The sequence below is a fragment of the Sitophilus oryzae genome, unplaced genomic scaffold (assembly GCF_002938485.1).
Source record: "Sitophilus oryzae breed Bouriz unplaced genomic scaffold, Soryzae_2.0 scaffold_466_pilon_pilon, whole genome shotgun sequence".
Taxonomy (NCBI): Eukaryota; Metazoa; Arthropoda; class Insecta; order Coleoptera; family Curculionidae; genus Sitophilus; species Sitophilus oryzae.
Window position 1 is genome coordinate 3,133,939 of NW_022147047.1, and position 15,599 is coordinate 3,149,537.

At 34.4% G+C, this 15,599-nt stretch overlaps 1 protein-coding gene across 1 annotated transcript; it reads right to left on the bottom strand.

Annotated features, from left to right (window-relative positions):
• Positions 1 to 1,807: 1,807 nt before the first annotated feature.
• Positions 1,808 to 2,592, bottom strand: LOC115886037. The gene is made up of 2 exons (XM_030905066.1): positions 2,507 to 2,592; positions 1,808 to 2,221 (listed from the first exon to the last, which is right to left on the bottom strand). Exons 1-2 carry the CDS (start codon positions 2,513 to 2,515, stop codon positions 1,808 to 1,810), a joined length of 423 nt encoding a protein of 140 aa, XP_030760926.1. The 5' UTR covers positions 2,516 to 2,592.
• Between the last annotated feature and the right edge of the window lie 13,007 nt (positions 2,593 to 15,599).

Genomic DNA, 15,599 nt, shown 5'->3' on the forward strand with positions numbered 1-15,599 from the left:
AAATTTTGAAAAATTTTGAAAATCGGTCGAGTCATTGAGAAAATATGAAGGATTGAAATTTGAAAAGTTTATTTAAACATTTATCAGAGTAAATGATAAGGATAAATTCCTTCGGCAAATTTGAGGTTTTTTCTTATTATTTCTAGATGTTTACACATTTTTTCACTTGCCACGAGGTTGAACGATCAGGTGCGGTAGTTGCTAGATAGCTGTTCTGTGTCTTGTGCGTTGAAGTTCTTCTCAATATCGTTAAACTGACCTACAATAGAATTTCCAAAAATACCAGCTCACACGTTTAATTTCTGAGGGTTTTGTGTGTGCACCTCGTGAAAAACCCTGGGGTTGTCTTCAGCCCAGTACCGACAGTTGTGCCGATTAACTATACCGTTCAAAAAGAAAGTACACTCATCCAAAAAACACACATTAAATAGGAAATTATTATCATTCGCCACTCGTTCACTCATCGTTTCACAAAATTGCAAGCGACGATCAAAATCGTCTTCGTTGAGTTCTTGTACGAACTGAATTTTGTACGGGTGGAACGGCGTTTTTTTAATATCCTTTGGACACTTGTACGATTCACGCCGGTCTCATTGGCTAATTTTCTTGTACTCAGCGTACTATCCATGGCAACTTATCCAATACGAATACCTCAATAGCTTCATTTACTACAGGATTTTACCTCTGCCTCTTTTTATTCATAACAGAACCAGTTTCGCGAAATTTTGATACTAACTCGCGAACAATGTTGCCATAAAGGTGGTTGTCAGGATGGCGTTCATTGAATATCTGCGCAACCCGATTGCCACATTCATTATTTTTTAAATAAAGTTCGATTATTTCCACTTTTTCTGCAAGTGAGTAGGGGAAAACCGCTATGAAGTGGACATATTATTAAAAGGAGTTATATTAATTATTAATCGATAATGAAATGAATTAAAAACTACATAGGTTGAAAGCTTCATCAATATGCTTTTAAAATATATTACTAAATTTATTTTGGAAATATTGCAATTGGGAGTAATATCTAAGTTTGAAGAAAGTTGCTTTTGGTTTGGTCATTATTTGAAAACATCGATGTATTGGATTGGACAGTAGTGGTTATGAAAAGGACATTTATGTTAAAAGACATTAATTGCTTCAAAAATAACTTTAATTTAAACAAACTATATCTTAAGAGCAGTATTACAATAAAAATTTCGAATACCCTGAATACCACATGTTTTATGTGCCCAAGAAGAACATAAGAAACACTTTAACCAGTCTGTCTTGCTACATTGATACGCTTCCTTGCAACAGACACAATTATCTTGATTTATTACGTTATTGTTTTCGTTAGGTTGAGTGTTGGGTTCTCTGTTTTTCTTGGTATAAATTGGCATAGAGGAACTTTCTTACTTGACTGTTCACTATCATTAAGTTTCTTCCGGTGGAAGTAATTCACATCAAAAATCCTTCTTCCGTCATTCAACCACTTGGATTGGAAATTCCTTTTGCGACACTAGGCCCTTCTTTCAGCATAATTTCCTTTAAAGTGCACTCTGGGAAATATAAAAACAGGAGGAATTGTTCCTCCAGAGGCATTAATAAATCCAAGCATCGTAACTAAATTACCTCTTTCGACTGAAGTCACTTGCCCGACCTGTTTTGAACCTCTAGTTGCTAAACTTTTGGAGGATTTGTAACCGTGAGACAGCCGGTTTCGTCTAAATTCCAAATCATATGGGGCTTAAATTTATGTGTTTTCCAGAGCTCGCTCCAAATTGCTATAAAATTACTGACATTCGTTGGATTGAATGAAGTCGCTCTAGAGAGAGAAGTGTTTTCTGAGTTTTCTTAAATTTAATGTTAAATTTCTTTTCATAAAACCAAGTAGCCAGTCTTTTGATGTCATCTTCTTTTCTTTCCAAGGTTTCGGTAAAATTCCCTGAGCCTTTGCATACTGGTAGGCAAGTTCCTTGACTTGCACGGTTGTGAGACCGTAACACATCTTTGATGATGTTTTCAGATAATCAACCAATAATTTTTCCTGTTCAAGGGAGAAAATACGTTTATTAACTATGTTAGGTCGATGACGATAATCTTCCTTCTGAGTTCTAGCTCTTTTACAAATTGAAGCTACCGACCGGATAGATTGATTTTTATCAAAAACTTCTCTTACGGCGGTTTCGATTACATCACTGGCTGGTCGTAACCTTTTCTTTCGTGTAGAAATAGTGATCTGAAAAATAAACAACTAATTTTAATGAAAAGTTTAAAAATTATCTACTATTCCTTAACAAACTTGTCACAAAGCCTTGAAAAGGACATGTAGTATTGAAACGGACACGTCCATTTCAATACGGCGTCTTGTGTCCATTTCAAGACAACACCCACTTAACCACTAAATGACAATATAAAGTGTAAATAGAGAAATATTTTATACGGTCTAAACCTTCATTTGTGTACTATAATAACTTAGTTTTAAACTTATTAATCTGAATTTGACAAAATTTCAATAGCTTACCTGTGACATAGTTCGATATTTTCACAAAGAAAATTAGTTTTTTAACACCTAATATTAAAATTCTTGCCGCCGAGACACGATCAGCCAGTTCAACCTGCAATTTTGGTGGTAATGGAAGCGGCGCGCGGTGTTGCCAAATGTAACCGTAAAAGTTTCGGCTATTCAATCAAATAGGACTTAAGACAAATGTCCGTTTCAACACCCGTCCGTTTCATAGCGGTTTTCCCCTATACCATAATAATTGTTAAAAAATTTAACGATATTGAAAAGGACTTTAACGCATCACAGAACAGATATTTAGCAATTACCGCACCTGATCGTTCACCCTTGTGGCAAGAAAAAATGCGTAAACATCTAGAAATAATAAGAAAAAAGAGCAAATTGGTCGAAGGAATTTATCCTTATCATTTACTCTGATAAATGTTTAAATAAACTTTTCAAATTTCAATCCTTCATATTTTCTCAATGACTCGACCGATTTTCAAAAACGAAGCCGGGAAGTATAGAGAATAGAAAGTCCTTTTCATTGCGGTACTACTTGACTCCCCTTCCTATTTGAAAAAAAATGGGAGATGACACCCCCGCTTAGAGGGTTGAAGATTTTGCAATCATTTTTGGGGTAAAAGTTGTGCCCCTCACAAACAAAATTGACGTGTTTTTGAATGTTCTGAAAAAAAAAATTACTCTGGCCGTTATGCCTTGCGGAACGATTTCTATGGGCCACCCTGTATATAAATTAATATATTGATAAATATGATAATATATTGATAATATCAAACGCTTTCCGAAAAAAAATAGAAAATAATATTGCAAGATTTTCAGAATTAACATTTAAATTTTGTATTTAAAAAAAGCGTCACATTGTACCTAACAAGAATAAAAAAAAACATGATAAGGTACATTAGCCAAACTAACACCTAAAACTAGGTAATATAAATTATTGTAAATTATTAACAAAACAAAATTCGTAATAAATACATAGACAGAATCCTGAGAAACAAAATTCCTAACATGGACAAAACTGAAACTTTTTTCTTGCTTTTTTTTTCGGCAAACTCAGAAATAAAATCGGCGATGTTTAGACTGTTCGCTATTTCGTGCTCAATAGATATTAAAGATAATCCGCTTAATCGTTCTTGTGTCATACTACTTGATCTCAGGTAATTCTCAATTATTTTGAGTTTAGAAAAACTTCTCTCTTCGGTTGCCACTGAAACCGGCAGCGTTAATAAGATTCTTATGGAGATGTAAATATTTGGACATTCTAATCAGATCGTGAATTTTTAAATATTTTAGTGTCTGTTTTGGACAACTGAACTTTTCGGCATTATCTGATGGTATTAGAGCAAGTAGAGCTAAAATCTCGTCCCGAAGCTCTAGGCCATTAATATCATGTTTGTCTCCATCCGTTAAATAGAGATGAAGATCCATACAGTGCTTTGTTATTTCCTCTCGGTTGAAATTCCTGAGAACTGTAAAGTCGTATAAAAAAGAAAAATAGTCCGAGTGAGCTTTTAACAGGTCAAATCTTTCCTGGAGAGCCTCATGGATTGTATCCAGAGAAAATCGATTTTAAACTTTTCCTGTGAATCTAAAATTGGCTCATCCACTGATTCACACAAAAACTGCCTAGTTTTTTTTTCTGTTTTTAAATGTAAAGAAACAAAATACCTAACTAAAATAGTCTATGTCTGTGTGTGGATACAAAAATGAATCATCAACAATGTTGACCTCCGCCATATTTTTTTTGTCTTAAGATCTTTGTTTTTAGGTTTTCTCGCACAAAAAATGTCTGGCAAAAGCAAATTCATCGTTTAATTTAATATTGTACTTTCATATTTTTAATGCCCCTTCTATGTATCATTATATTATTTGTTAGCAAAATAAAATACTAACAAGACAGATGACTGACAGTCTTGATCATCTGCTGTAAAAGTAAAGTGTTTTGGTGTATTGTGGTGATTTAGTGTTTTATTTTGCTGTGTAACACCAAAGGTTCCAACCCCCAACTTTAATCATTATTTGTTGCTATAAAATGTTTTTGTTTGAAATATAGATTTCTTGGTTCTGAAAATAAAAATACATAAATTAACTAGCGTGTACCAGCGAATTCGTTCGCGTCAAATTAATCATTTATAATGGTGATGATAAAGCAAAGCAAGAATTTCCATTAACATACAAACTGGATAAAATTTTCTCACATTTATGTCAGCATGAGAAAAAACAATATGGCGATATTATTATATAACTTGGTAATATTTGAGGGGTAGTTTCATCTTGTTGGAATTTGACTTTCGAAAAATCCGTTTGCCAAAAATAAGCTTTTTACGTCAAGCAGTTTAAGCAGAATCGTGGTTAAGAAATTACCCAACTTTTTGGAACACGATACACATAAGATTTTTTAAAAAACTTCAAAATATATAAAAACCAAATAAATTATGCTTGTCCAAGCGTTTTCACAAAAGACTAACCGTTTTTTAAATAACAAATTTTGTAATATTTGAGGGCGTTTTCACCCTCTTGGAACTTGAGATTCGAGAAACCCCTCCTTATCGAACCTCTACACTCCACAGTCAATCCGTTTGCCAAAAATCAGCTTTAAACGTCAAGCAGTTTAAGCAGAATTGTGATTACTCAATGGTCATCTTTAATGAAACACCCTGTATACATTTATAAAAAATCTTAAAATGTGTAAAATAACGAAATAAAATATACGTGTTTAAGAGTTTTTCCGGAAAACTCACCGGTTTTTAAATAAAAAATATTTTAATATTTGAGGGATAGTTTCACCCCCTTAGAATTTGAGTTTCGAAAAATCCCTTCTTATCGAACCTCTACACCCTAAAGTAAATCTGTTTTCCAAAAATCAGCTTTCTACGTCAAGCGCTTTAAGCAGGATTGTGATTAATCAATGACCAGATTTTTCAAAACACCCAGTATACATTTTTAAAAAATTTTAAAATATGTAAAAAAAACAAAATAAAATATACGTGTTTAAGCGTTTTCTCGGAAACTTGACCGTTTTTTAAATAAAAAATATTGTAATATTTGAGGGGTGGTTTCACCCTCTTGGAACTGGAATTTCGAAAAATCCCTTCTTATCGAACCTCTACACCTTAGAATCAACCTGTATATCAAAATTGAGCTTCTTACGTTGAGTGGTTTGAGCAGGATCGTGATTAATCAGTATGTCAGTCACTTAAGGATTTTATATATCAGTATAGATATAGAACGCGTTCTTATGAGTTTAAAATAAGCCAATAAAAACATATATTTTTAGTTAAAAACGCTATGACTAGCCACATGGCGGAATTTTAATTCATTATTTTATAAAATTGACATGGAGTCGGACACAAATCATCTAGATTATATCATATTTGTGTCTAAAAAGAGAGCAACACGTGTTTCGAAAATGAATCGACAATAAATGGAAACCTTGTTTCCAAAATGTTTCGATTTAGCGCTATCTGTGTAGAAATTTCGAACTAGTCACCTGTCAACAACGTTAATCAAAACTTCTGGTCAAAATAATTAAAACATTTGTATTTACTTATTATAACACAAAACATGAAAACATGTATTTCATTGTGGAAAAAGGGAAAAAAACGTTTGCTGGTAACATTTTTATGAGTATGGGTAATGGCTGTTATTACATTTATTCCTAAAACAAATCATTTCTGTAATGCGTATAATAAATTATTATAAAATCGCATAAGAAAAATATCTGTATTTGTACTCACCATATTATGTCCTTCCTTCTGCTTTTTTAATTACAGTACTATAAAAACTTGAACAATGCTTAAATGCAAAAACTGCAGAACAAAATCAAAACAATAAAGTAAGGTTATGTTCTCATATTTGACACATAGAATATCAAATAAATTATGGAAACCTTTCAGGCACAAAACGGGTATGAAATCCTTGTAAATGTGAGCCACATCTGTTTCTTTTTCCCAAACATTTGTGACACTAAGATCTTTATTGTTATAAAAACCATATTTTAGTAAAATATTTCCAAACATAAATCGATTTAAGTTACGAAACATATGTATCAAAGATGTGAGGAAACTGTTTTGCAATGTTTTTCAGCAGAGATTTTGTTTTGATTTTGTGTCTAAAAATGCTACTTGGGAAGAAACAACGGCGAATACAAATTCTGCGTGGAAAATGGAAAAAACCTCATCACTGAAAGCGCTGAGACGACAACCATTAATTTGTGCCATAAATTTTAGTAAGACTGATATCGGAGATGGAGATCTAATATTTGTAAAATCGTCTCGGAAACTGGCTTTTTTGCTAAGAACATTTTTTGATAACCCTGTATATATCCACCGGAAAATCACTGTAAAAGGGCGCAGCTCTCGATCCCGCATCCTTCGATGGAAAATTAACGTAATACTCAGCCGGGCTTAGCGCAGAATGAAAAAAAAAGGAACGTAAAATCAGCGCAACTCCGCTATTTCCATAGACCCACCTCGAACAGCGAACGCTTTAATATTAAACGCTTTTTCTGCTCGGTACTATCCGCCCAATATTTACAAAACGCTCGGTACGTTACCGTCGTGGATCAACCCAGCAATTCTACGGATCTGCGAACGTTAAACACCTAGATACATTATTTTTTCGAAAACTTGTAACCAACATGAAATCTTTTATTTGACGTCGCTTCGTAGTGTTAGTGTTGGTGTGAATGCCCGAAACCCGGTGAATGTCTACAATTACCAAGTTGCAGTAAATTGGACTGATCAGTGATAAGGTGTTCTGGTGTTTCTCTATTTTCACCACAGAATCTGTATTCGCCGTTGTTTCTCAGCTTCAGCCTTTTTCACCATTTTCACCACCAGATCTGCATGTTTACTACAAAATCAGTTTTACAGGGTTCTACTGCTTTATTTCCATTATCGATAACGGTAATTTGATCTTGAATAGGCTACGATTTTGAGTCACGACTTTAAGAAACTTTAAGACTTCCTGATGTATGTCTTCTCCGTCAACCGCAGAGTTCGCGTCAAATTCGTCTATCTTTTTACAAAGGGGAGCACGAAAAATATTGCACCGTGGCCCCCAGTTGTCAATCTACACTACAGTATTCTTAGTATACATTTAGATCGAGACTATTTAAATTTACCTAATGTTATTCATTCTTTTTTCTGCTGCCAGTCAGTCGTATTTATTAGTTATTAATAAAAGAATAGTGGGTAAAACTATACAGGGTGAGTCTTAAATAAGTGCAAATATTTTCAGGAGTGGTATATTTCGACCCCAGGAACACGTCTATGAGTTTTTTTTGCAAAAAAAGATGTTAAAAATCGAGCATTTTCTTTTAAATTTTCCTGTAAATTTTAGAAAACTTTTTAGAACTTCCTGTTCACCGCAAATTTGCCCATGGTATAGTTTCTTAATCTCTGATATTACGGCACTAAAAGAGATGCAAATACCGGAAAATTGAGTTGGCTCAAATTTTTTTAAAAATAAATCTATTTTTTTTTTAATTTTCCAAACTTTAATAACTCGCTTGGACTTATTTGAAACTCGGTAAAGAGAATATATTATGTTTATTTTATTGAGATCTACCAGCCCTCAAAATATTTGCAGTTACAAACTCACCTTGTATAATAAAAATTTTTCAAACAGAAGAAACAACAGATGATTATTAAAATTATAAGTGTCGCAGAGAAAGACATCTTACAATAGTTATTTTACAAATTGGTGTTTATGTTTAAAAGCAACTGACGATTATATTGTTGCAAATTGGTTAGTTAGTTATGGAGTCACCAAGGATCTTACGTCACTTTAGTTAGAAGATTAACCATTTAATTTTTGCTAATCCAATCTTTTTTGAGCTCTTATCGGGACCGGCCTACCGGGCGGCCCACCGGCCCACCGGGAAATTTCCTGTTTTCCCATATGGCCCATCCACCCCTGGTTGAGGAGACAGTGCCATGTTAGAAACCCCATGGCAATCCGAAGATTGTTTTTACTTAAACCAAGGAAAATCTTTGACTTTCCTCGGTCATAAGTTCTGAGGAACTTTTTCGAGTGACTTAGACCGTTGGAGGATACCCATTCCAGGTTACGGATGGAGTCTTCCCGGTTCTTCAGTTCCGCTTTTAGTTGGTTCCCACTTGGAAAACAGAACGGTTCTGTTTTTTTTCTCATTGGCTTCTATCCTCCTATCTTCTATCCCTTAGTGAGCAGGCATCCAGAGTAGGAGGACTTTATTTTCTTTGCCTAATTTGTTGAGCTTCTCTAGGCATTCTTTGACCAACTTCGAATTGATGGTTACGGAGTTGATCGCGTTTAGTGCTGCTTGACTATCGGATAAAATGGCTATTTCCTGTCAAAGATAAATAGAAGCAGACGAAAAGAAACATGAAACAAAATAGTAGAAAATATTTTACAAAGAAAGAAGTACGTCGACAAGAGCGAAACAATTGGCACAAGTTAGGAAGAAATGGTGTGCATTTGCCTGTGAGAAGAGAATATGAATATGCAACCCAGTATAGAGGTAGGCAAAGATAGAGCGAGTCGTTCATTTGAACGGGTATTAAAAATAAATCGTGAGCGTTGATTCACCGCTTAGAATACATTTTGTTTAATTGAATCGCGCACTTGGTGAGCACGGTGTCAAATTTTTGTTCAGAATACACAAATATATATACTCGGTTTTGGAATAAACCAGGAGCAAACGCAGTAACAAACTTAGTAAACTTTTATTGAAAAACGGCAGACACACTATAAACCACATATTTTTACCATTGTCACGACATATACACATAATGTAGCCAGCAATACATCCCGAATGGTCTGGTTATCACACATGGATTCATAAAGTTTGATCGAACGAATCGTAAAAATTGAATCGGATTACAATGCGACTCGATCGTTTCTACGGCTCGTTCGTTCAAAGAGTCGTGAGGATTGATTCATTGCTGACAATACGGTTAGTTCAATTGAATCGTGGCCATATGGATCTATAAAATTTGAACGAACGAGTAGTAAAAATTGAATCGGATCACAATGTGACTGTTTCGTTTCCACGGCTCGTTCGTTCAAAGATTCGTGAGATTTTATTCATTGCTTACAATAGTGTTCGTTTAAAAATAAATGTTAGAATTATAAACTATGAGCTCGGGTACCAGAACGTTTGTAATATAGGTAATAACAATGATAGAAATATAGATCAGTAATTATTATTTTAATAATATGTATTAATATTTTATGTTCTATTATACCAATTTTATATATTTTATTAATAAAATAAATCATAATTTAACGCCGTTTTCAGAATTATAAAAATGCGTATTTATGTAGTAGGGCATATGTGTGTCTGTTATTAGCTCTTGACACTGTCGACATTGACAACGTCGTTTAGAAAATTGATGTCGCCATAGTTGACTCGTCAACAATTCAATTGTCGACGTGATTTTCGACGTCCAACTCTGATCAACAGCTGTATCTAGCTAATTTCTGCATGGTCTAAGGCCATCAGCCCATAAGGCTGCAAATTGCGGACCGAAACCCGCAGAAAGCAAAACGAAAATGAAGAAAGGGCACGAGAAGGAAGATTATCGTCATCGACCTAACATAGTTAATAAACGTATTTTCTCCCTTGAACAGGAAAAATTATTGGTTGATTATCTGAAAACATCATCAAAGATGTGTTACGGTCTCACAACCGTGCAAGTCAAGGAACTTGCCTACCAGTATGCAAAGGCTCAGGGAATTTTACCGAAACTTGCTATTACGTTACAGTTAGGATTTTAGGGGAAGGTGGGGATCTATAGTAATTCTTGTCCTTAAGACTTGACTTTGTCTAAGCATTATACTTAAACGTCTTAATTCAGTTTGAAATCCTACCGACACTAAGTACCCTGAGCTTTTTCTGATATAAACTGATCACTGACGAAAGGGCATATTGTCTAAGAAAAAAAGGTGACAATGTTACTCAGGAATATTTCCCAAATAAGTCAAAGTAGGCTGGACCTCTTATTGGGGTTACTACAAACTCTCTTTAGTCCATTTGCAACTATCTGTTTCATCTGAGTACATCATACATTTTTGTAGAATGATGTCTTGTAATTTATCAGCAATAAGCTGAAAAGATCTGGTGCAAAACGTGAGGGGTTTTAACAGCACAGTCTCTTCAATGAACATATCAGTAGATTGAAGCTAAGAAACAACGGCGAATGTAGATTCTGTGGGGAAAAAAGAGAAACACTAGAACACCTTATCACTGAGTGTGCCGAGACGACAACTATTCGTGCCGTAAACTTTGGTACTACTGATATCGGAGGTGAACTAATCTCCATAAAACCGTCTCAGATACTGGCTTCTGTCGAAGCCTTGAAGCTGTATGATGAGTTATAACTCAGTCGCGGTGATTAACTTTTCCCCTCCTATACAATCTACATCTACATACATCCAATATAATTAAGAAACAGAGAAACTTTCCAAAGTATCTCAATAATTCCACTAGTATATGACATCCTTTTATTTCTTTTCTAAAAAATTAAATTTAAATATTTAGTTTTTTAGGATTTTTTCTAACGCCATCTATTCGCTACATGTCGAACTTGCTAAACTTCATAATATATTACAGTTTACTTTTCTCCGTGATGTCACTTGTCATTCTATTTTCCATTTTCTGTTTAAAAATACTCGTAAAAAGCACTCTGAATCCGCTTTTTGTCTGTAATTGCATGGGTATCCGATCTGGAGATTTGAAGACCTTGTGAAAGTATGCAGTTCAGAGTATAGTTCGTATTTTGTTGGGTTTTTCTTGGAATATATCACCGTAATTGAATCCGCCATTTTGCATCACCATACTAACTAAATTTTATTTCAGTTATTCCCGTTTTTTGATTTATTTTGAAGGTTTTGATTAATATTTAATTACTGGTTTGGATCAGCATATGGTTTGAATATATTTTGGTTTATGTAAAGCTGTATTTCAGACAGTCAGTTGTTTTCTTTTTGGTTAAGTATCTGTTCTGAGAGCTATCTTTTATTTATAGAGTAATTATATGAACTTCAGTAATTATACAGACATAAGTAATTATATGGATGTCAGTAATTATATGGATTTAAGTAATTTTATGGAACTAATATTTACATGGCCAGAGTCCTATGGACACAGTAATTGTATGCCGCTTAAATTTCACCCACTTTCATTTTGTATGGACCTACGTAAACCTTAAGACAGCATTCATGACCTTACGTTTGTTCTTCTACTGATATCGAAGACTCCTGCTGCCATAGTCATCTGCTTCCACTTTTGTTAGTCTGGAGACTACCTATCTACCTGTTTACAACATCATACGCACAAAATAGAAATCAATCAGAACGCCGACTCTGCCGAATTTGATGACGTTTCACGAATCGCGACGCCATATTAGCAGCGGGTAACTCTCAGGGCCGGATTAAAACGCTTTCGCAGGCTGTTGTCAGAGTTATATTGAATAAGTATTTTTATTAGAGAACAACGGCATACGGTCGAGTCGGCCGCTGCTGGCACGTATACGTAGACGTAAAGAATCTTTTACGTGTATAAAAAACAAAAACTATAAGAAATGCGCATGCGTACGTAAACGTTTACGTGTTTGTAGGCCGACTCGACCGTATGCCGTTGTTCTCTATTATCTGATATGTGATTACAGACTGAGCGTAATACGTTATTTCGAAAGGTAAAGTTTGTATAGATAACTCAATGGACTCGACGCTACGAACAGCTGCTGTCTTCTACGATAGTCAGAATTCAACTAAATCCTGACCTGCCCTGACTAAACCGATAACGCCGCTACATTGACAGATGTTACCCGCTCATAATGGAATTTTTAGATTAGCCACCGTTTCGCGCGCATTTTAGGAGTCAACCTTCTGGTTGATTTCTATTTTGTGATCATAAGGAACTATACAGATAAGTTCTAAGTTCGATACATAAGGTACTCCTTTATTTTACAATTTTTGAGACAACAGTTTAATATCTCTGTAAATTACTGTTACTGTAAAACATACGAACCCACCACGAACCCACCATTAGTTTCAACTACCGTTAGTTTTTTTTTATAATACCATTATACCAATATAATTTTGTGTATAATACCAATTACCAATATACGGTTTGTTGCCTCGACTTTATTTTATTTCATTCTCAACTCTAAAACACTGGCTATGATAGAAAAAAATAAACACTGGTCAATATTAATGCCGGGTTTATACAACATTTGCATAAGTCGTAATCATAAGCACAGTCTTAATGATCGTCATAATCACAACGCAATTTTAATGTGCGTTTATAGAACATTTTCATAATCATAATTTTTATATCAGCGAAGTTGGGTAACATAATTAAAGGCTAAGTTCATGGTAGATGTCAACAGGTTTATAAGAAGTGGATAGTTTAACGTTTATGATTTTGACTATGATTGTGATTACGACTATGTAAATATTGTATAAACCCGGCATAACTTGCGCAAAGACCTAATTATCGCTTAAAAAAATGTGTCATTGTGTCTAACTTTCAAGAAATCTTGAATTCAAGAAATCTTGCAAGACTCTTGAAATTTCTTGCATATTAAACTCTTGTCTTGTCTTGAAATTCAAGACAAGAAATTTTGAAAGTCTTGTCTTGAATTTCTTGCAAGAGTCTTGGTCTTGCAAGACTTTTTCAAGACTCTTGTGCAACACTAGTTCTATGGTTTAAGCTGACTCCAAATTGATGTTCCCTATATGTAGCTTTTAAGATCCTAAGGATAAGGTAAGGATAAGATCCTATAAGTGAGGTTGCATTTAATTCAGGATGACTTTAGAATAATTTTCCAACTGGTGGGAGAAGACTAATCGGTGTGTAGGATAAGACTCCTTCTAGCTGCTTTCCAGGTTTGGGGATCATGACTAGTTTCCACTGAAACGTACAATGGAAGAGTCTTAGACCTAAGATGTTAGTACTGGAGTGTTAAAACCTATATTTTACTCGAAGGGTACTCACTTGCTCTTGTCTCCCCTAGTGCGGGGAAAATCCACGCATCAACGGCCAACGGTCGCGCTCGGCCGCGCGAATTCGAGACCGCCGATAAAGTAAATAATTTCAGGCGAGGAAGAGAGCCGGCCGGAACGACGAACGCGGACGGCCAAGAACACAGGGAGAGAACGCGGGGTAAAAACAACATCGACGTTAGAAGTCGAAGATAGAAGACGAAGATTATGCTTGCGAAAAAAATATTTTCACTGGTACAAGCATAAAGCAATAAAACTATACTAAGGGCTGGCAAAGGTTGTTCTCCGTATGTAAGAAAAGTACAATGCGTTTATAATGTACTGAACAAAGAGAGAACAGTAAAAACGTTGCCAAACGTATCAAATAAACCGAGAAACTGTGCACATTGCTAAGAGACGTGGAATGGGTTATAACAGATTTGCCGTAGTCGACCGGTCGACTCAATCAGTACTTAAAGTTCTAGGGAAAAAGTGTTCATCATGCGTTCAACTTCACGATTTAATTACATCTCGTGATACTTCATTTGTTTATTTATTAACGAGTCGTTGTAATTTTCCCTACACCTTGAACATTTTTAAGTGCAAGTTAAAAACACTTGCAATTTTGGTAAAAATAACTGGAATTGAGTTGTGTTTGGCAGTGGTCGCGCTAGAACTCTGAGTTCAAAAATCGATATCTCGAAATCTATTAGAAATAGTTGATTGTAGTTTTTTGAAAAACTTTCTTAACATTTTTGCTGTATTTTCTTCGTGACAGTACGTGAAAATCTTTATAAGTAAAAAAGTTACACGACTGCTGAAAATTGCTATGTCCTAAATGTAAATGGATGGGGTTGTTTAAAATTATAAATGGAAAAACAACCTTATCGATTTTTCTTCCCTTTTCTACACCCCTTCAATTGCTACTGAGTCTATGGTCAACATTCTTAGAACCCCTCTCTAAGGTTAGGTTATTCTCATATTTGGTACGTTTTTCTATATATTTTGACTTAACATCGTTGTTATTGGGGAGCGATATATCTACTAGTAAGACTTTTGGATGAATTGGTAAGATTGGATGATAAAATTATTATTATTATTAAAATATTTAAAATAATACCTTGTATGCAATTACATATCGAGAAAATATGGTTACGCTCGTTGAATTTGACACTTTATGTCAGTTTAATAATAATATATTTTCGTACTTTTATGCCTATGCTTTAAAATGACTTTTGTGAAAGCGTTTCGAAATTGACAGTTTTTGATATTTATTTGAGATTCGAAATGACATTCCTTTAGGCACTAGTATCTAAAAGTGACACTTGTTTAGGCACTAGTGCCTAAAAGTAAAAATGAAACGTTAAAAACAATGAAAATATTTATTTATTATAAATCTTAAACAGAGTTGACGGCTTTAAGGTAGTGGATAATTTCAGGAAATAGGCTAGCAATACCTTTTCTGTGAAATTCTCAACATGTTTTTTTTTTACCCAGGTTTCAAAGTTGTTGTAGGTGGTCTCGTATAAGTTTTCGACTTCTCGGGCACTAAAGTAGATAGTGCAGTTTCAGCAGCTTGTTGAATATCCAAAGACTCGTCATTATCACTCATTTATTCACAAAACTTTGTAGGAAATACGGCGACGTTTGAACTTGACAGAACTTTGTCATTAAACAATTCACAAACAATGCCTTAGAAACCGATTACCAGAATTTTAAAAATGTTTAAAATTAAATAATAATAATAGCATGAAAATCTCAAATTATCTTGTATGAAATTGGTTTCGAAAAGAGTGTTTTAAGCACTCGACGCAATTTTGCGTCCCGTGCTTAAACACATTCATATCGTAACTTGTTACATCAATAGCTATACTCTGTTTTTTTTTCTCAGGTAAGATTTCGACAGACGATGACAGAAGCAAAGCAGATGACGTCCCTTACCAATCTATTTATTTTACTAAAAAAAACTTCCTGTTCACCGCAAATTTGCCCATGGTATAGTTTCTTAATCTCTGATATTACGGCACTAAAAGAGATGCAAATACCGGAAAATTGAGTTGGCTCAAATTTTTTTAAAAATAAATCTATTTTTTTTTTAATTTTCCAAACTTTAATA